General features: G+C 55.0%; 1 protein-coding gene across 1 annotated transcript in view; it reads right to left on the bottom strand.

The window, feature by feature from the left end:
• LOC134340643 (trafficking kinesin-binding protein 1-like) overlaps nt 1-20,173 on the bottom strand; it is a 159,130-nt gene that overhangs the window by 41,234 nt on the left and 97,723 nt on the right. The window contains exons 11-14 of the mRNA XM_063038092.1: nt 17,847-17,923; nt 17,228-17,473; nt 10,212-10,519; nt 3,734-3,952 (exon numbers count right to left, since the gene is read on the bottom strand). Coding sequence (XP_062894162.1) covers nt 3,734-3,952; nt 10,212-10,519; nt 17,228-17,473; nt 17,847-17,923 — 850 coding nt within the window. The remainder of the gene's footprint in view (nt 1-3,733; nt 3,953-10,211; nt 10,520-17,227; nt 17,474-17,846; nt 17,924-20,173) is intronic.

The raw sequence follows: 20,173 nt of genomic DNA, 5'->3' as shown, positions 1-20,173 counted from the left end.
TGTTACAGTGAGGGGGTGTGGGGTGTGTCGGTGTCACAGTGAGGGGTGTGGGGTGTGTCGGTGTTACAGTGACGGGTGTGGGGTGTGTCGGTGTTACAGTGAGGGGTGAGGTGTGTGTCAGTGTTACAGTGAGGGGTGTGGGGTGTGTCAGTGTTACAGTGAGGGCTGTGGCGTGTGTCAGTGTTACAGTGAAGGGTGTGGGGTGTGTCAGTGTCACAGTGAGGGGTGTGGGGTGTGTCAGTGTCACAGTGAGGGGTGTGGTGTGTGTCAGTGTTACAGATTGGGGGTGTGGGGTGTGTCAGTGTCACAGTGAGGGGTGTGGGGTGTGTCGGTGTTACAGTGAGGGGTGTGGGGTGTGTCGGTGTCACAGTGAGGGGTGTGGGGTGTGTCGGTGTCACAGTGAGGGGTGAGGGGTGTGTCAGTGATACAGTGAGGGTGTGGGGTGTGTCGGTGATACAGTGAGGGGTGTGGGGTGTGTCAGTGTCACAGTGAGGGGTGTGGGGTGTGTCAGTGTTACAGTGAGGGGTGTGGGGTGTGTCGGTGTCACAGTGAGGGGTGAGGGTGTGTCAGTGTTACAGTGAGGGGTGTGGGGTGTGTCAGTGTCATAGTGAGGGGTGTGGGGAGTGTCAGTGTCACAGTGAGGGGTGTGGGGTGTGTCAGTGATACAGTGAGGGGTGTGGGGTGTGTCAGCGTCACAGTGAGGGGTGTGGGGTGTGTCAGTGTTACAGTGAGGGGTGTGGGGTGTGTCAGTGATACAGTGAGGGTGTGGCGTGTGTCAGTGTTACAGTGAGGGTGTGGGGTGTGTCACTGTCACAGTGAGGGGTGTGGGGTGTGTCAGTGTTACAGTGAGGGGTGTGGGGAGTGTCAGTGACACAGTGAGGGGTGAGGGGTGTGTCAGTGATATAGTGAGGGTGTGGGGTGTGTCAGTGTTACAGTGAGGGGTGTGGGGTGTGTCAGTGTCACAGTGAGGGGTGAGGGGTGTGTCAGTGATACAGTGAGGGTGTGGGGTGTGTCAGTGTCACAGTGAGGGGTGTGGGGTGTGTCAGCATCACAGTGAGGGGTGTGGGGTGTGTCAGTGTTACAGTGAGGGGTGTGGGGTGTGTCAGTGATACAGTGAGGGTGTGGGGTGTGTCAGTGTCACAGTGAGGGGTGTGGGGTGTGTCAGTGTCACAGTGAGGGGTATGGGGTGTGTCGGTGTTACAGTGAGGGGTGTGGGGTGTGTTGGTGTCACAGTGAGGGGTGTGGCGTCTGTCGGTGTCACAGTGAGGGGTTTGTCAGTGTCACAGTGAGGGGTGTGGGGTGTGTCAGTGTCACAGTGAGGGGTGTGGGGTGTGTTGGTGTCACAGTGAGGGGTGTGGCGTGTGTCAGTGTCACAGTGAGGGGTGTGGGGTGTGTCGGTGTTACAGTGAGGGGTGTGGGGTGTGTCGGTGTTACAGTGAGGGGTGAGGGGTCCGTCAGTGTTACAGTGAGGTGTGTGGGGTGTGTCAGTATCACAGTGAGGGGTGTGGGGTGTGTCGGTGTTACAGTGAGGGGTGTGGGGTCTGTCGGTGTTACAGTGAGGGGTGAGGGGTGTGGGGTCTGTCGGTGTTACAGTGAGGGGTGTGGGGTGTGACAGTGTTACGGTGAGAGCTGGGGTGTGTCAGTGTCACAGTGAGGGGTGTGGGGTCTGTCGGTGTTACAGTGAGGGGTGTGGGGTGTGTCAGTGTCACAGTGAGGGGTGTGTCAGTGTCACAGTGAGGGGTGAGGGGCGTGTCGTTTTCATGCTGAGGGGCTTTGGGCGTGTCATTTTCACGCTGAGGGGCGTGGGGCGTGTCGTTTTCACGCTGAGGGGCGAGGGGCGTGTCATATCCACGCTGAGGGGCGAGGGGCATGTCATTTTGACGCTGAGGGGCGTGTCATTTTCATTCTGAGGGGCGTGGGGTGTGTCGTTTTCACGCTGAGGGGCATGGGGCGTGTCATTTTGACGCTGAGGGGCATGTCATTTTCATGCTGAGGGGCAAGGGGCGTGTCATTTTGACACTGAGGGGCGTGGGGCGTGTCATTTTCATGCTGAGGGGCGAGGGGCGTGTCTTTTCATGCTGAGGGGCGAGGGGCGTGTCATTTTCATGCTGAGGGGCGAGGGGCGTGTCATTTTCACGCTGAGGGGCGAGGGGTGTGTCGTTTTCACGCTGAGGGGCGTGGGGCGTGTCATTTTCATGCTGAGGGGCGAGGGGTGTGTCGTTTTCACGCTGAGGGGCGTGGGGCGTGTCGTTTTCACACTGAGGGGCGAGGGGCGTGTCATTTTGACGCTGAGGGGCGTGTCATTTTCATTCTGAGGGGCGTGTCATTTTGATGCTGAAGGGCATGTCGTTTTCACGCTGAGGGGCATGGGGCATGTCATTTTCATGCTAAGGGGCGTGGGGCGTTTCGTTTTAATGCTGAGGGGCGAGGGGCGTGTCGTTTTCATGCTGAGGGGCGAGGGGCGTGGCGTTTTCACGCTGAGGGGCGAGGGGCGTGTCATTTTGACGCTGAGGGGCGAGGGGCGTGTCGTTTTCATGCTGAGGGGCATGGGGCGTGTCGTTTTCACGCTGAGGGGCGAGGGGCGTGGCGTTTTCACGCTGAGGGGCGAGGGGCGTGTCATTTTGACGCTGAGGGGCGAGGGGCATGTCATTTTGACGCTGAGGGGCGTGGCGTTTTCACGCTGAGGAGCGTGGGGCGTGTCGTTTTCACGCTGAGGGGCGAGGGGCGTGTCATTTTGACGCTGAGGGGCGAGGGGCGTGTCGTTTTCATGCTGAGGGGCATGGGGCGTGTCGTTTTCACGCTGAGGGGCGAGGGGCGTGGCGTTTTCACGCTGAGGGGCGAGGGGCGTGTCATTTTGACGCTGAGGGGCGTGTCATTCTGACGCTGAGGGGCGAGGGGCATGTCATATTCACGCTGAGGGGCAAGGGGCGTGTCATTTTCATGCTGAGGGGCGAGGGGCGTGTCTTTTCATGCTGAGGGGCGAGGGGCGTGTCATTTTCATGCTGAGGGGCGAGGGGCGTGTCTTTTCATGCTGAGGGGCGAGGGGCGTGTCATTTTCACGCTGAGGGGCGTGGGGCGTGTCGTTTTGACGCTGAGGGGCGAGGGGCGTGGCGTTTTCACGCTGAGGGGCGTGTCATTTTCATGCTGAGGGGCGAGGGGTGTGTCGTTTTCACGCTGAGGGGCGTGGGGCGTGTCGTTTTCACGCTGAGGGACGAGGGGAGTGTCATTTTGACGCTGAGGGGCGTGTCATTTTCACGCTGAGGGGCGTGTCATTTTCATGCTGAGGGGCGAGGGGTGTGTCGTTTTCACGCTGAGGGGCGAGGGGCGTGTCGTTTTCACGCTGAGGGGCGTGGGGCGTGTCGTTTTCACGCTGAGGGGCGTGGGGCGTGTCGTTTTCACGCTGAGGGGCATGGGGCGTGTCATTTTGACGCTGAGGGGCGTGGGGCGTGTCGTTTTCACGCTGAGGGGCGTGGGGCGTGTCGTTTTCACGCTGAGGGGCGTGGGGCGTGTCGTTTTCACGCTGAGGGGCATGGGGTGTGTCATTTTGACGCTGAGGGGTGTGTCATTTTGACGCTGAGGGGCATGTTGTTTTCACGCTGAGGGGCATGTTGTTTTCACGCTGAGGGGCATGTCGACGTGACGTCGAGGGGCGTGTCGTCGAGGGGCGTGTCGATGAGGGGTGTGTCGGTGTCACAGTGTCTCTGACCACTAGTTCCCCTGACCGTACACTTACCATTGACGTCTGGCTTGGGCTGCTCGGGCTGAGGTACGGCCAGGGGCTGGAACGCCCTGTCATCGGTCTCGTCCTCCTCCAGATCGTGCAGGTTGTACACCTCGCCAGCGTCCGTGTCCAGCTGGCAGAAGTCTTTGGTGAGGACGCCCGGGCGCGGCTCCAGTATCCCCCCGAGGTGCGGCTGGGCGAGCTGCCTCCACTGGTACAGAGTGGCCGAGCCTGCACCAATGAGACGGGCAGAAGGGTCAGTAAGCACGGTCTTGATCCCACGGGCAATTCATGCCACCCATGGCTTCACGTCTCCATGCAAACTCGCCCCACTCCCAATCCTCTCTCCAGACTCCTGAGAGGGCATATCCCGCTCCCCAGACACATCCTGTACCTCGCAGGGGGCTCCCAACCCAGGGGGGACATAAAAACAGTTTAGGGGACCCCTGCTGTACAGCCCAGAAGCTGCACCAACGCCTCTACTTTCTGAGGAGGCCGAGGAGAGCCGAACTTCACACTCCCATTCTCACGTCATTCTACAGATGCCCAGTAGGAGGCGCCCTACCCAGCTGCATCACCGCCTGGTTCGGACACTGGACTGCGGCGGGCAGGAATTCCCCACAACGGGGAGTCAAAACTGCCCAACGCATTACTGGCATCAGCTGACCCACCCAATCACAGACATAGATACAGAAAGCGGCCAGTAACATCATGAAGGATCCCACCCACCCTGCTCACGGACTGTTTGCCCCACTCCCATCGGGCAGAAGGCTACATAACATCCACACCAGGACACCAGACTCAAAAACAGTGACTTTCCCCCAAGCAGTGAGTCTGATCAACACCTCCACCCACTGACCCACCCCTCCACACCCCCAATCACCCACTGACCCACCCCTCCACACCCCCAATCACCCACTGACCCACCCCTCCACACCCCCATTCACCCACCGACCCACCCCTCCACACCCCCAATCACCCACTGACCCACCCCTCCACACCCCCAATCACCCACTGACCCACCCCTCCACACCCCCAATCACCCACTGACCCACCCCTCCACACCCCCAATCACCCACTGACCCACCCCTCCACACCCCCAATCACCCACTGACCCACCCCTCCACACCCCCAATCACCCACTGACCCACCCCTCCACACACCCAATCACCCACTGACCCACCCTCCACACCCCCAATCACCCACTGACCCACCCCTCCACACCCCCAATCACCCTCTGACCCACCCCTCCACACCCTCAATCACCCACCGACCCACCCCTCCACACCCCCAATCACCCACTGACCCACCCCTCCACACCCCCTATCACCCACTGACCCACCCCTCCACACCCCCAATCACCCACTGACCCACCCCTCCACACCCCCTATCACCCACTGACCCACCCCTCCACACCCCCAATCACCCACTGACCCACCCCTCCACACCCCCAATCACCCACTGACCCACCCCTCCACACCCCCAATCACCCACTGACCCACCCCTCCACACCCCCAATCACCCACTGACCCACCCCTCCACACCCCCAATCACTCACTGACCCACCCCTTCATACCCCCAATCACCCACTGACCCCACCTCCACACCCCCAATCACCCACTGACCAACTCCTGCAAACCCACTGACCCACCCCTCCACACCCCCAATCACCCACTGACCCACCCCTCCACACACCCCAAATCACCTACTGACCCACCCCTCCACACCCCCAATCACCCACTGACCCACCCCTCCACACCCACAATCACCCACTGACCCACCCCTCCACACCCCCAACCACCCACTGACCCACCCGTCCACACCCCCAACCACCCACTGACCCACCCCTCCACACCCCCAATCACCCACTGACCCACCCCTCCACACCCCCAATCACCCACTGACCCACCCCTCCACACCCCCAGTCACCCACTGACCCACCCCTCCACACACCCCAAATCACCTACTGACCCACCCCTCCACACACCCCAAATCACCTACTGACCCACCCCTCCACACCCCCAGTCACCCACTGACCCACCCCTCCACACCCCCAATCATGCACTGACCCACCCCTTCATACCCCCAATCACCCTCTGACCCACCACTACACACCCCCAATCACCCACTGACCCACCCCTCCACACCCCCAATCACCCACTGACCCACCCCTCCACACCCCCAATCACTCACTGACCCACCCCTTCATACCCCCAATCACCCACTGACCCCACCTCCACACCCCCAATCACCCACTGACCAACTCCTGCACACCCACTGACCCACCCCTCCACACCCCCAATCACCCACTGACCCACCCCTCCACACCCCCAGTCACCCACTGACCCACCCCTCCACACCCCCAATCACGCACTGACCCACCCCTTCATACCCCCAATCACCCACTGACCCCACCTCCACACCCCCAATCACCCACTGACCAACTCCTGCACACCCACTGACCCACCCCTCCACACCCCCAATCACCCACTGACCCACCCCTCCACACCCCCAGTCACCCACTGACCCACCCCTCCACACCCCCAATCACGCACTGACCCACCCCTTCATACCCCCAATCACCCACTGACCCACCCCTCCACACCCCCAATCACCCACTGACCCACCCCTCCACACCCCCAATCACCCACTGACCCACCCCTCCACACCCCCAATCACCCACTGACCCACCCCTCCACACCCCCAGTCACCCACTGACCCACCCCTCCACACCCCCAATCACGCACTGACCCACCCCTCCACACCCCCAATCACCCACTGACCCACCCCTCCACACCCCCAATCACCCACTGACCCACCCCTCCACACCGCCAATCACCCACTGACCCACCCCTCCACACCCCCAATCACCCACTGACCCACCCCTCCACACCCCCAATCACCCACTGGCCCACCCCTTCATACCCCCAATCACCCACTGACCCAGCCCTCCACACCCCCAATCACCCACTGACCCACCCCTCCACACCCCCAATCACCCACTGACCCACCCCTCCACACCCCCAATCACCCACTGACCCACCCCTCCGCACCCCCTATCACCCACTGACCCACCCCTCCACACCCCCCCACACCCCCAATCACCCACTGACCCACCCCTCCACAGTCCCAATCACCCACTGACCCACCCCTCCGCACCCCCTATCACCCACTGACCCACCCCTCCACACCCCCAATCACCCACTGACCCACCCCTCCACAGTCCCAATCTTTATGGCATTCTTTATCTTTTTAATCTTGTGATCTGGAGTGAAATCACAAACAATCTGGAATTTTGAGTCCTGAATCTTGGAGGGGGGTTGTGCGCGGGGGGGGGGATACAAGAGGCAGGGGGTGGGTGACCCACAAAGACAGGGGGAAACCAACAGGCAGAGGAAGAGATGTAGAGAGTTTGACTGATGGAAGCAGTGAGATGCACGTGCAATGTACACTCCGATTTCTTCATCCCGACTCCCCTCTCCAGCCCTTTACCTTTTCCACCTGTTCCCTCCCAGCTTATCACTTATCTCCCTCCCCCCCCTCCACCTGGTCTCACCTGTCATCTTGTCCTCCTCCCCTGCCCTGCCTTCCCCCTCACCTGGTCTCACCTGTTACCTGTCAGATTGTCCTCCTCCCACTCCCTCACCTTCCCCCTCACCTGGTGTCACCTGTCAGATTGTCCTCCTCCCACTCCCTCACCTTTCCCCTCACCTGGTGTCACCTGTCACCTGACAGCTTGTCCTCCTCCCCCTCCCCCCACCACCCACCTTCCCCCTCACCTGGTCTCACCTGTCACCTTGTCCTCCTCCCTGCCCCCACCTTCCCCCTCACCTGGTCTCACCTGTCACCTTGCACTCTTCCTCCTCCCCGCACCACAGCTCCTGATTCTGGCTTCTCCGCTTCCTTTCCACACCTGATGAAGGGTCTCTGCCGGAAACGTGGACTGTTTATTCATCTCCGTAGATGCTGCCCGACCTGCTGAGTTCCTCCAGCACTTTGTGTGTGTTGCTCTGGATTTCCAGCGTCTGCAAATTCCCTCATGCTTAAGCATGTTAATCTTTCGGCATGGAGGGGTGGAGGTACGTCTCTACCAAAGGAGGTGTGAGGTGCTTCCCTCCAGGTCACCCTTGGGCAAGGTGTAATACCTGCTTAGCCCCCTGATCAGGGTCACATGAAACCATGGGAGCAGGTGGTGGACGGTCGTACGAGCAGCCGGTGCAGATAGCAAGTCCTGACACTGGGCAGACAACCTCTGAAAACTAATGGCTAGGTGGTCACCTGTCTTGTAAAGACACACCGCCCCAGAAGAAGACAATGGCAAACCACTTCTGTGAGCAAACATTCGCCAAGGACAATCATGGTCATGGAAAGGCCATGATCGCCCTTGTCTAATGACATGGTGCGTAACGATGATGTCATACGACACAGGACATAATGATGATAATGAATCTTTATCAACCTATCAATCTGAGACATCTCCCCTTTCGGATGCTTCCTATAGCGGAGGTCCCTTTAGGACAGAGATGAAGAGGAATTTCTTTAGCCAGAGGGTGGTGAATCTGTGGAATTCATCTGCGGAGGCCAAGCCACTGGGTATATTGAAAGCAGAGGTTGATTGGTTTTTGATAAGTCAAGGGGGCGTCAAACGTTGCGGAGAGAAGGCAGAAGAATGGGGTTGAGACGACTGATAAATCAGCAGCGCAGACACGTTGGGCCAATTGGCCTAAACCTGCTCCTACATTTTATGATTTTTCAGAAATTGGTCATAAACCTCACAAATTTCTTCAGATGTATCGCGGAGAGCGTCTGGTATGGAAGGACAAGAAAGTTGTAAACGCAGCCATCCTCATCATGGTCAATGTCCTCTCCATCGTCCAGGACAACTTCAAAAGGGGGTGCCTCAAAAAGGCGGCATCCGTCATTAAGGACCCCCATCACCCAGGACGTGCCCTCTTCTCATTGCTACCATCAGGGAGGAGGTACAGGAGCCTGAAGACACACAGTCAACGATTCAGGAACAGCTTCTTCCCCTCTGCCATCAGGGAGGAGGTACAGGAGCCTGAAGACACACACTCAACGATTCAGGAACAGCTTCTTCCCCTCTGCCATCAGGGAGGAGGTACAGGAGCCTGAAGACACACACTCAACGATTCAGGAACAGCTTCTTCCCCTCCGCCATCAGGGAGGAGGTACAGGAGTCTGAAGACACACACTCAATGATTCAGGAACAGCTTCTTCCCCTCCGCCATCAGGGAGGAGGTACAGGAGTCTGAAGAAACACACTCAACGATTCAGGAACAGCTTCTTCCCCTCTACCATCGGGGAGGAGGTACAGGAGCCTGAAGACACACACTCAATGATTCAGGAACAGCTTCTTCCCCTCTGCCATCAGGGAGGAGGTACAGGAGTCTGAAGACACACACTCAATGATTCAGGAACAGCTTCTTCCCCTCCGCCATCAGATTTCCGAATGGACAACGAACCCGTGAACACTACCTCACTATTTTTTTTCTCCTCTCTTTTTGCACCAGTTATTTCAGTTTTTTTAAAATATATTCTTATTGTAATTTATAGATTTTTAAAAATTATGTTTTGCCCTGTACTGTTGCCACAAAACAAGATTCACGACATATTAAACCTGATTCCGATTCTGATAATAAAACACAAGACCATGAGACCCAGAAGCAGAAGTAGGCCATTCGGCCCATTGAGTCTGCTCCGCCATTTCATCATGGCTGACTGATTATCCCTCTCAACCCCAATCTCCTGCCTTCTCCCCATAACCTTTGATGCCCTGACTAATGAAGAACCTGTCCACCTCCACCTTGAACGCACCAAGTGACCTGACCTCCCCCAACCGTCTGCGGCAACGAATTCCACAGATTCACCACCCCATCGCTGAAGAAATTCCTCCTCATCTCTGTTCCAAATGGACATTCCTCTATTCTGAGGCTGTGCCCTCTGGTCATAGACTCCCCCACTATAGGAAACATCCTCCCCACATCCACTCTATCTGTGTCCTCTGGTCCTAGACTCCCCCACTATAGGAAACATCCTCTCCACATCCACCCTATCTCGGCCTTTCAGCATACGATAGGTTTCAGTGAGATCCCACCCCCAACTTTCCTCTAAACTCCGGTGAGTAGAGGCCCAGAGTCTTCAGTTTGCTACTCATACGATAACCCTTTCATTCCCGGGATCATTCTCGTGAGCCTTCCAAGTTTGGGAAGACCGTAGGATATTTGGAACAACAAAGTGCTGGAGGAACTTAGCAGGTCAGGCAACATCAATTAAACAGTCAACATTTCAAATCAAGAGCCTTCCTGATGAGGCACTGCATCGGAGCTGGAATTTTCCTGACGAGATGGTTAACCTCTGGTGCATAACAGTTTCTATAATTTTGCTCGAGCAATGTTTACTGGATTGGTGTCAAAGGTGCGAGAGAAACCCACAGGGCCAGCCTTGGGCCTAGAGGCCTGACAGGCCTCACCTTCCAGTGGCTTCACGATCTTCAGCTTATCCGGGTAGGAGCTGGCAGAGAGGCCGGAGTAGGCCGTGTGGCCCGAACTCCCCGAATAGTTGGTGCCCGTCGACAGGTCACTCTCGGCGGGCGTGAGGGCGCCGCTGGACATGGGGTCGTCGCCGGTCGGAGCGGCCAGCCGCTGCTCCCGCTCCTGCTCGAGGGCGGCCTGGTCTTCGCTGGACTGCTGCCGCAGGGATAGCCTCTGCAAAGCTGCCTCAAGGTCCCGGCACCCAGGGGTGCCCGGAGTCCCCAGCTTCCGCTCCCCATCATCGTCTCTGGAATAAATTAGAGAGAGGAACTGAACCGCAGAACACTACAGCCCAGAAACAGGCCCTTTGCCCCATCTAGTTATAAACCGAGGTTATAAGGTGATAAATTGGATTAGTAAGTATGCAGATGATACTAAGATAGGTGGTGTTGTGGATGATGAGGTAGGTTTTCAAAACTTTCAGAGAGATTTAGGACAGTTAGAAGAGTGGGCTGAAAGATGGCAGATGGAGTTTAATGCTGAAAAATGTGAGTTGCTACATTTTGGTAAATGGTGGGGCATTGAAGAATGCAGTAGAACAGAGGGATCTAGGAATAATGGTGCATAGTTTCCTGAAGGTGGAATCTCATGTGGATAGGGTGGTGAAGATAGCTTTTGGTATGCTGGCCTTTATAAATCAGAGCATTGAGTATAGGAGTTGGGATGTAATGTTGAAATTGTTTCAGGCATTGGTACGGCCAAATCTGGAGTATTGTGTACAGTTCTGGTCACCGAATTATAGGAAAGATGTCAATAAAATTGAGAGAGTACAGAGGAGATGTACTAAAATGTTGCCTGGGTTTCATCTCCTAAGTTGCAGAGAAAGGTTGAACAAGTTAGGTCTTTATTCATTGGAGCGCAGAAGGTTGAGAGGGGACTTGATAGAGGTGTTTAAAATTATGAGGTGGATTGGTAGAGTTGACTTGGTTAGACTTTTTCCATTGAGAGTGGGGGAGATTCAAACAAGAGGACATGAGTTGAGAGTTAGAGGACAAAAGTTTAGGAGTAACATGAGGGGGAACTTCTTTACTCAGAGAGTGGTAGCTGTGTGGAACGAGCTTCCAGCAGAAGTGGTTGAAGCAGGTTCGATGTTGTCGTTTAAAGTTAAATTGGATAGATATATGGACAGGAAAGGAATGGAGGGTTATGGGCTGAGAGTGCAGGTCGGTGGGACGAGTGAGAGTAAGAGTTCAGCACGGACTAGAAGGGCCGAGATGGCCTGTTTCCGTGCTGTAATTGTTATATGGTTATGTATTGCCCATGCCAAATCAAGGTTAAGATTGTTTAATGCCATTTCCAGTATAAAAGTGTAAAGGGCAACAAAATAATTGTTAATCCGGATCTGATGCGGCGCAAGAAAAAACACAGGAAGATAAAGAATACAATAATAATGAAAAAACACAAAAAGATTGATTGTGTGTCCATAAAGTGACACTGGGCACAGGAGTGTTTAAGGTGACTGTATTTAAGGTGACTCTGGCAGGAAATGATAAAGTAGTGGTGGTTATGGGTGTGGAGGGGTGGGTCAGTGGGTGATTGGGGGGTGTGGAGGGGTGGGTCAGTGGGTGATTGGGGGTGTGGAGGGGTGGGTCAGTGGGTGATTGGGGGTGTGGAGGAGTGGGTCAGTGGGTGATTGGGGGTGTGGAGGAGTGGGTCAGTGGGTGATTGGGGGTGTGGAGGGGTGGGTCAATGGGTGATTGGGGGTGTGGAGGGGTGGGTCAGTGGGTGATTGGGGGTGTGGAGGGGTGGGTCAGTGGGTGATTGGGGGTGTGGAGGAGTGGGTCAGTGGGTGATTGGGGGTGTGGAGGAGTGGGTCAGTGGGTGATTGGGGGTGTGGAGGGGTGGGTCAATGGGTGATTGGGGGTGTGGAGGGGTAGGTCAGTGGGTGATTGGGGGTGTGAAGGGGTGGGTCAGTGGGTGATTGGGAGTGTGGAGGGGTGGGTCAGTGGGTGATTGGGGGTGTGGGGGGGGTGGGTCAGTGGGTGATTGGGGGTGTGGGGGGGTGGGTCAGTGGGTGATTGGGGGTGTGGAGGGGTGGGTCAGTGGGTGATTGGGGGTGTGGAGGGGTGGGTCAGTGGGTGATTCGGGGTGTGGAGGGGTGGGTCAGTGGGTGATTGGGGGTGTGGAGGGGTGGGTCAGTGGGTGATTGGGGGTGTGGAGGGGTGGGTCAGTGGGTGATTAGGGATGTGGAGGGGTGGGTCGGTGGGTGATTGGGGGTGTGGAGGGGTGGGTCAGTGGGTGATTGGGGGTGTGGAGGGGTGGGTCAGTGGGTGATTAGGGATGTGGAGGGGTGGGTCGGTGGGTGATTGGGGGTGTGGAGGGGTGGGTCAGTGGGTGATTGGGGGTGTGGAGGGGTGGGTCAGTGGGTGATTGGGGGTGTGGAGGGGTGGGTCAGTGGGTGATTGGGGGTGTGAAGGGGTGGGTTAATGGGTGGGGGTGTTGATCAGCCTCACTGCTTGGGGAAAGTCACTGTTTTTGAGTTTGGTGGTCCTGTTGTGGATGCTACATAGCCTCCTCCCTGATGGGAGTGGGACAGACAGTCTGTGAGTAGGGTGGGTGGGATCCTTCATGATGTTACTGGCCCCTTTCTGTATCTATGTCCATGATTGTGTGGGGAAGCTGGTGCCACGCTAACAGCCAACACAGGCAAGGACGTGCTGGGGGTGGGGGGTGGTCGGGCAGCCCGCTGGGGTCGCCAACACATTCCGTCACACGCACTGCAGGCCCACGCTTTTCAGCAGAAACGACAAAGTACAACAGCCAGCAAAAGACAACAGCACAAACAAGCCTCCGGCGCAGAGACTGGGCTCTGATCACAGGGCGGGCCACCTCCGGGACTCCAGGCCCCGGCTCAAGACTCGCAAGACGTCAAACCCTCCCACCTCCAGTCCCTGGGCCCAGGCTCTCAGGTAATCCAATTCCCACCCCCCCCAATCCCCACCTCCAGTCCCTGGCCCCATACCCGCAGCCTCTAACCCTCCCACCTCCAGTCCCTGGCCCCAAACTCCAGACCTCTAATTCTTCCACCTCCAGTCCCTGGCCCCAGACTCATGGACGTCCATGAGTGCATCTAAAATGTCCCAAATTTATCTGCCTTGACCACCATCCCTGGCAAAATTGAACGCCACTCGCCACTCTCTGTGTAAAGAATCATCTCCGAAACCACCCCCACCCCTCCAAAATTTCCTTCAGTTTCTTTGAGATTTTGCCCTGGGAAAAACGTCTCTGGCTGCCCAGTCTGTCAAAGCCTCTTGTTATCTTGTAAACCTCGGTCAAGTCACCTCTCATTCTCCTTCACTCCAGACAGGAAAGCCCCAGCTCGCTCATCCTGTCTTCATAAAACACGGTCTCTAATCCAGGCAGCATCCTGGTGAATCTCCTCTACACCCTCTCTAATCCAGGCAGCATCCTGGTAAATCTCCTCTGCACCCTCTCTAATCCAGGCAGCATCCTGGTGAATCTCCTCTGCACCCTCTCTAATCCAGGCAGCATCCTGGTAAATCTCCTCTGCACCCTCTCTAATCCAGGCAGCATCCTGGTAAATCTCCTCTGCACCCTCTCTAATCCAGGCAGCATCCTGGTGAATCTCCTCTGCATCCTCTCTAATCCAGGCAGCATCCTGGTGAATCTCCTCTACACCCTCTCTAATCCAGGCAGCATCCTGGTGAATCTCCTCTGCACCCTCTCTAATCCAGGCAGCATCCTGGTGAATCTCCTCTGCACCCTCTCTAATCCAGGCAGCATCCTGGTGAATCTCCTCTGCACCCTCTCTAATCCAGGCAGCATCCTGGTGAATCTCCTCTGCACCCTCTCTAATCCAGGCAGTATCCTGGTGAATCTCCTCTGCACCCTCTCTAATCCAGGCAGCATCCTGGTGAATCTCCTCTGCACCCTCTCTAATCCAGGCAGTATCCTGGTGAATCTCCTCTGCACCCTCTCTAATCCAGGCAGCATCCTGGTGAATCTCCTCTGCACCCTCTCCCTCAATGTCGCAAAGACAAAGGAGCTGGTTGTGGACTACAGGAGGAATGGAGACAGGCTCACCCCTATTGACATCGATGGATCTGGGGTTGAGAGGGTGAACAGCTTCAAGTTCCTCAGCATAAACATCACCGAGGATCTCACGTGGTCTGTACATACTGGCTGTGTGGTGAAAAAAGCACAACAGCATCTCTTTCACCTCAGACGGTCGAGGAAGTTCGGCATGAGTCCCCAAATCCCAAGAACTCTCTACAGGAGCACAATTGAGAGCATCCTGACTGGCTGCATCACTGCCTGGTACGGGAACTGTACCTCCCTCAATCGCAGGACCCTGCAGAGAGTGGTGCGGACAGCCCAGCACATCTGTAGATGTGAACTTCCACGATTCAGGACATTTACAGAGACAGGTGTGTAAGAAGGATCACTGGGGACCCAAGTCACCCCAACCACAAACTGTTCCAGCTGCTACCATCCGGGAAACGGTACCGCAGCATAAAAGCCAGGACCAACAGGCTCCGGGACAGCTTCTTCCACCAGGCCATCAGACTGATTAATTCACGCTGATACAATTGTATTTCTATGTTATATTGACTGTCCCATTGTACATACTATTTATTATAAATTACTATAAATTGCACATTTAGACGGAGACATAACCTAAAGATTTTTACTCCTCGTGTATGCGAAGGATGTAGGAAATAAAGTCAATTCAATTCTAAAACTTCCACACCCTTCCTATAGTGAGGCAACCAGAACTGAGCACAATACTCCGGGCATGAGGAAATCTGCAGATGCCGGAAATTCAAGCAACACACACAGAAAATGCTGGTGAACGCAGCCAACCAGGCAGCATCTATAGGAAGAGGTACAGTCGACGTTTCGACCCAAAACGTCGACGATACTCCGAGTGTGATCTAATCAGAGTTTCATAGGCATCCGTTAGTCTCGTGAGACCATGGATTTCCACCTTGGTAGGTTTCATAGAGCTACAACATTACCTCGTGGCTCTTGAACTCAATTCCCTAACTGATCTCGACAACACATCATACGCCTTCTTAACAACTGTATCACTCTTACGATGCAACTTTGAAGGATCTGTGGATCCTCCAAGATCCCTCTGTTCCTCCACCCTGCTAAGAATCCTGCCACTATCCCCGAGGTTCGGTCGTCCCAAGTGAATCACTTCTCGCTTTTTCTGGGTTGAACCCCAGCTGCCAGTTCTCAAGCCCGGCCCCGCGTCCTGTCAGCGGCCCGTTGTGACCTCCTACACCAGGGGCTCTCGATCCGGGACCCACCGCCCCCTTGCCTAACGGCGATTGGCCCACGGCATAAAAAAAAAGAGGCTAGCAGCCCCCGTCCTACGCGACCCGCGACCCCGCCGTCTCAATAAACTTAAATAAGATCGTCAGAGTGCAGAGAAGACTAACAAGCACGTTACTGGATACGGAGGATCAGAGCTATAAGGAAAAACTGAATAGATTAGGGTTTTATTCCCCAGAATGCAGAAAAATTGAGGGGGGATTTGATAGAGGTACACAAATTGTGAGGGGTATAGAGGGGGTCAATGTAAGTAGGCTTTTCCCGCTGAGGTTGGGTGGGACTACAACCAGAGGTCATGGGCTGAGGGTGAAAGGTGAAATATTTTAAGGGGAACATGAGGGCTAACTCCTTCGCTCAGGAGGGCGATGAGAGTGTGGAACGAGCTGCCCAGCGCAGGTGGTGGAGGCCATTTCGATATCGACGTTGAAGAGAAATTTGGACAGGGACGTGGGAAGGCTGTGGTCCCGATGCAGGTCGATGGGAGTAGCCGGATTAAGTAGCCCCAGCACGGACTAGATGGGCCGAAGGGCCTGTTTCTGTGCGGTACTTCTCGATGACGCTACGACTAGGGGGCTCAACCAGGATGCTGCCTGGATTAGAGGGCGGACAAACTTGGGCCGGAGGGCGAGGGGAGATCTGAAAGAGGTTTCTAAGATTACGAGAGCTGATTTATATCGCATCAGTGTACGCACAGTATACCCAGATCACCATTCGACTTTTAGCTTCAGGTGGAAGTCAACAGGCTGTAGCAGCTGGCTACAAACCAGCATCAAGCCCAGGGTCCTCCATAATTTCGGAGGTCTGTAAAGCTTTATGGAAAGCATTGCAGCCAGAGTTCCTTCCCTGCCCTTCAGTCACCCAGTGGGAAGCTATTGCAGCGTCGGAGGAAATGCGACGCTACCAGGCGGAACAATCACAGTTGTTTCAGTCTGCGTCGCCGCCACGCGTGGTTACATTTTGGGAGAGGTGCACGTTAGGCTACGGCGTAGGGTTCGGCGTAGAGTACAGCGTAGGGTACGCAGCTACGCCGTACTTACAGCGTACCTTTGACGCAGAAGTACAAATCAGCCTTTACTGCTGTCTTGTATGTGACGTGCCTGACTGTTGGCACCGCGTCTTTTTCACTTTGGCCCCGGAGGAGCAGTTTAGTTATATGTACGTGTGGGCAGGTGGCCAAGTGGTTAAGGCATTGGACTAGCGACCTGAAGGTGGTGAGTTCGAGCCCCAGCCGAGGGAACGGTTGTGTCCTTGAGCAAGGCACTTAACCACACATTGCTCTGTGACGACACCGGTGCCAAGCTGTATGGGTCCTAATGCCCTTCCCTTGGACAACATCGGTGTCGTGGAGAGGGGAGACTTGCAGCATGGGCAACTGCTGGTCTTCTGTTCAACCTTGCCCAGGCCTGCGCCCTGGAGAGTGAAGACATGGTCTCGCAAGACTAACAGATGCCTTTACTTACTTATGGTTGGATTGGCTGCCAATATGTGTATGATAATTTGAGATGGAGAAAAGCGCCAGCATCACTGTGACGGGCCGAACGGCCCGCTTCTGTACTGTGCTAAGCCGGGAGTGGCGGGGGTGGAACCTGTGGTTTCCCTGGGGTGGGGGCGATACGATTCGGCGTTACTTTGACGCGGAGGGTGTGTTTCTTACGGCACGGTGTCAGTATCCAGGTTCGGCGGTGGGGGCCTCTTGTCCACTCTGATGCTGCTGGAGCTGCTGGAGCCGCTGGACCCGTAGAATCTGGCGCGCGGGGTGCTGGGGAGGCTGTAGAAGCCCGAGGGGTCGCCAGAGGACTGGCCGGAGCCCGCCACGTTCTGCGGGGACTGCGAGCGGGACTTGAGTTTCACCGCCTGGTTCACAGCCCGCACCGTCTCGAAGACCCTCCGGTGGTAGTTACTGGGGGCGGGGGGGGTGAAGGAAGAAAGAAAGACAAAGCAATTAAACTTCGCCCGCCGACCCGGTCCCTGCTGTCCCGCAACGCGCGCACTACGTCCACAGGTCACACCGAGGGGCGCGTCGCGGTGCGGGAGAGGGACGGCGCTGGGGGAGGACGATGGGCTGGGGGCGGGTGTAGGGAAGGCCGACGTGCAGGCGGGGGTCGGGGGAGTGTCCGTCCTGGGGGATCATCGCCATGCCAGAGGACACTGTAACGCAATGCGAGGGAGGGTCCGTACCGCGGGAGCGTCACCACCCACCCCGAGGGGAGGGGCGTTGCGGAGGGCTGCCCTGCGAAGGGTCTCTCTCTCTCACACTCGTCTTCCTCTCCTACCTGTTCTCCAGCGACCCCGCGCTGTCAAGGTGGAAGCCTTTCCTCATCGTCCCTTCGATCTCCGCGGCCAGCGAGTCCTGGGGAAGAGGAATACAGTGGGTCCCGTCGCCCTCTCAGTTCTCCACCCTCACAGTGTTAACTCACGACGCCAAGGGTCAACTTACTAACTGTATCACCCCACCAAAAGGTCCCACGTTTCTCTTTTAATGTGTTACATCCCCCAGCCCGCTTCAGGAAAAGGTAAACACGAGGAAATCCGCAGATGCTGGAAATCAAAGTTGCTGGTGAACGCAGCAGGCCAGGCAGCATCTCTAGGAAGAGGTACAGTGGATGTTTCAGGCCGAGACCCTTCATCAGGACTAACTGAAAGAAGAGCTAGTAAGAGATTTGAAAGTGGAAGGGGGAGGGGGAGATCCAAAATGATAGGAGAAGACAGGAGGGGGAGGGATGGAGCCAAGAGCTGGACAGGTGATTGGCAAAGGGGATACGAGAGGATCATGGGACAGGAGGTCCGGGAAGAAAGACGGGGGGGGGGGTGGGGACCCAGAGGATGGGCAAGGGGTATATTCAGAGGGACAGAGGGAGAAAAAGGAGAGTGAGAGAAAGAATGTGTGTATATAAATAAATAACGGATGGGGTACGAGGGGGAGGTGGGGCATTAGCGGAAGTTTGAGAAGTCAATATTCATGCCATCAGGTTGGAGGCTACCCAGACGGAATATGTCATCTCCCAGTGGCCACACATTTTAATTCCACGTCCCATTCCCATTCTGATATGTCTATCCACGGCCTCCTCTACTGTAAAGATGAAGCCACACTCAGGTTGGAGGAACAACACCTTATATTCCGGCTGGGTAGCCTCCAACCTGATGGCATGAACATCGACTTCTCGAACTTCCGCTAATGCCCCACCTCCCCCTCGTACCCCATCTGTTATTTATTTATATACACACATTCTTTCTCTCTCTCTCCTTTTTCTCCCTCTGTCCCTCTCACTATACCCCTTACCCATCCTCTGTGCTCCCCCCCAACCTTTTTCCTTCTCCCTAGGCCTCCTGTCCCGTGATCCTCTCATATCCGTTTTGCCAATCACCTGTCCAGCTCTTGGCTCCATCCCTCCCCCTCCTGTCTTCTCCTATCATTTTGGATCTCCCCCTCCCCCTTTCAAATCTCTTACTAGCTCTTCCTTAAGAAGCTGGAATATTGTGTACAGTTGTGGCCTCCAAATTTGAGGAAGGACATTCTAGCTATGGAGGGAGTGCAGCGTAGGTTCACGAGGTTAATTCCCGGGATGTGGGACTCATCTCTTACTAGCTCTTCTTTCAGTTAGTCCTGAAGAAGGGTCTCGGCCTGAAACGTCGACTGTACCTCTTCCTAGAGATGCTGCCTGGCCTGCTGCGGTCACCAGCAACTTTGATGTGTGTTGCATGCTCCCGCAACCCGGTTTCGGTTAAAAGTCGAGCAGCGGGATTCTGAATGTGTTGAAGTGTAAAAAAAAGTGTATTACAGTAACCCAGTCTATGCTGAACTACTTGCTTTTAATTAACTCTTCTTGTCTTTTATTTTCATGTTTGCACTTTCATCCATAACACCATCAGGGATGGGAGCAGAATTAGGCCCATTTGGCCCGTCGAGTCTGCTCCAGCATTTCATCACGGCTGATCCGATTTTCCTTACTTACCCCTTCAGCCTGCCGGATGATTGCATTCCTTACATTAATGGCTAGAAGATCTATCTTCTTGTATTGGAAAGAGGTCAATCCTCCTACTACATTTCAATGGTTTTCTCAAACTATATCTTGCTTAAATTTAGAGAAAATCAGAAGTGACACCTCAGATCCTTCGGTTAAATTTGAAGAAACTGGGAGACCATTTATTCAACATTTTCATATGATGTAGTTTGACCTTTCTCGAATCTTTTTCTTAAAACTAAAAATGTATGGATAGAAGAGTGGAGTTAATGACATTAATAATTGTATCCGATGTAATATGTTAGCCCAGCTTAGTTTTAGCTTTGTTTAGTCTAGTTTTGCTTAGCTTAATTTAGTGTGTTTTTTTTTCTTTTCTAGTTTGGGGTTTTTTTTTTAGTTTTTTTTTCATTTATCCTTTACCATGTTCAATTATATTTCGAGTTGGGGAGATCTAACATACTTGTACTATCAGTAATTTTACATTTGCAAAAGTTAGCTATCAATAACGTAATCCCATGCTGTTTATTAATATTATTATGTTTACAAATTTGAAAATTAATAACAAGACTGGAAGAGTAAAAGAAACAATTTCGCTCTCAGCCCCCAATCTCCTGCTTTCGCCCCGTATCCCCTCATGC

The sequence above is a fragment of the Mobula hypostoma genome, chromosome X1, assembly GCF_963921235.1.
Source record: "Mobula hypostoma chromosome X1, sMobHyp1.1, whole genome shotgun sequence".
NCBI classification, from domain to species: Eukaryota; Metazoa; Chordata; class Chondrichthyes; order Myliobatiformes; family Myliobatidae; genus Mobula; species Mobula hypostoma.
This window is presented reverse-complemented; position numbering and strand designations above follow the sequence as displayed.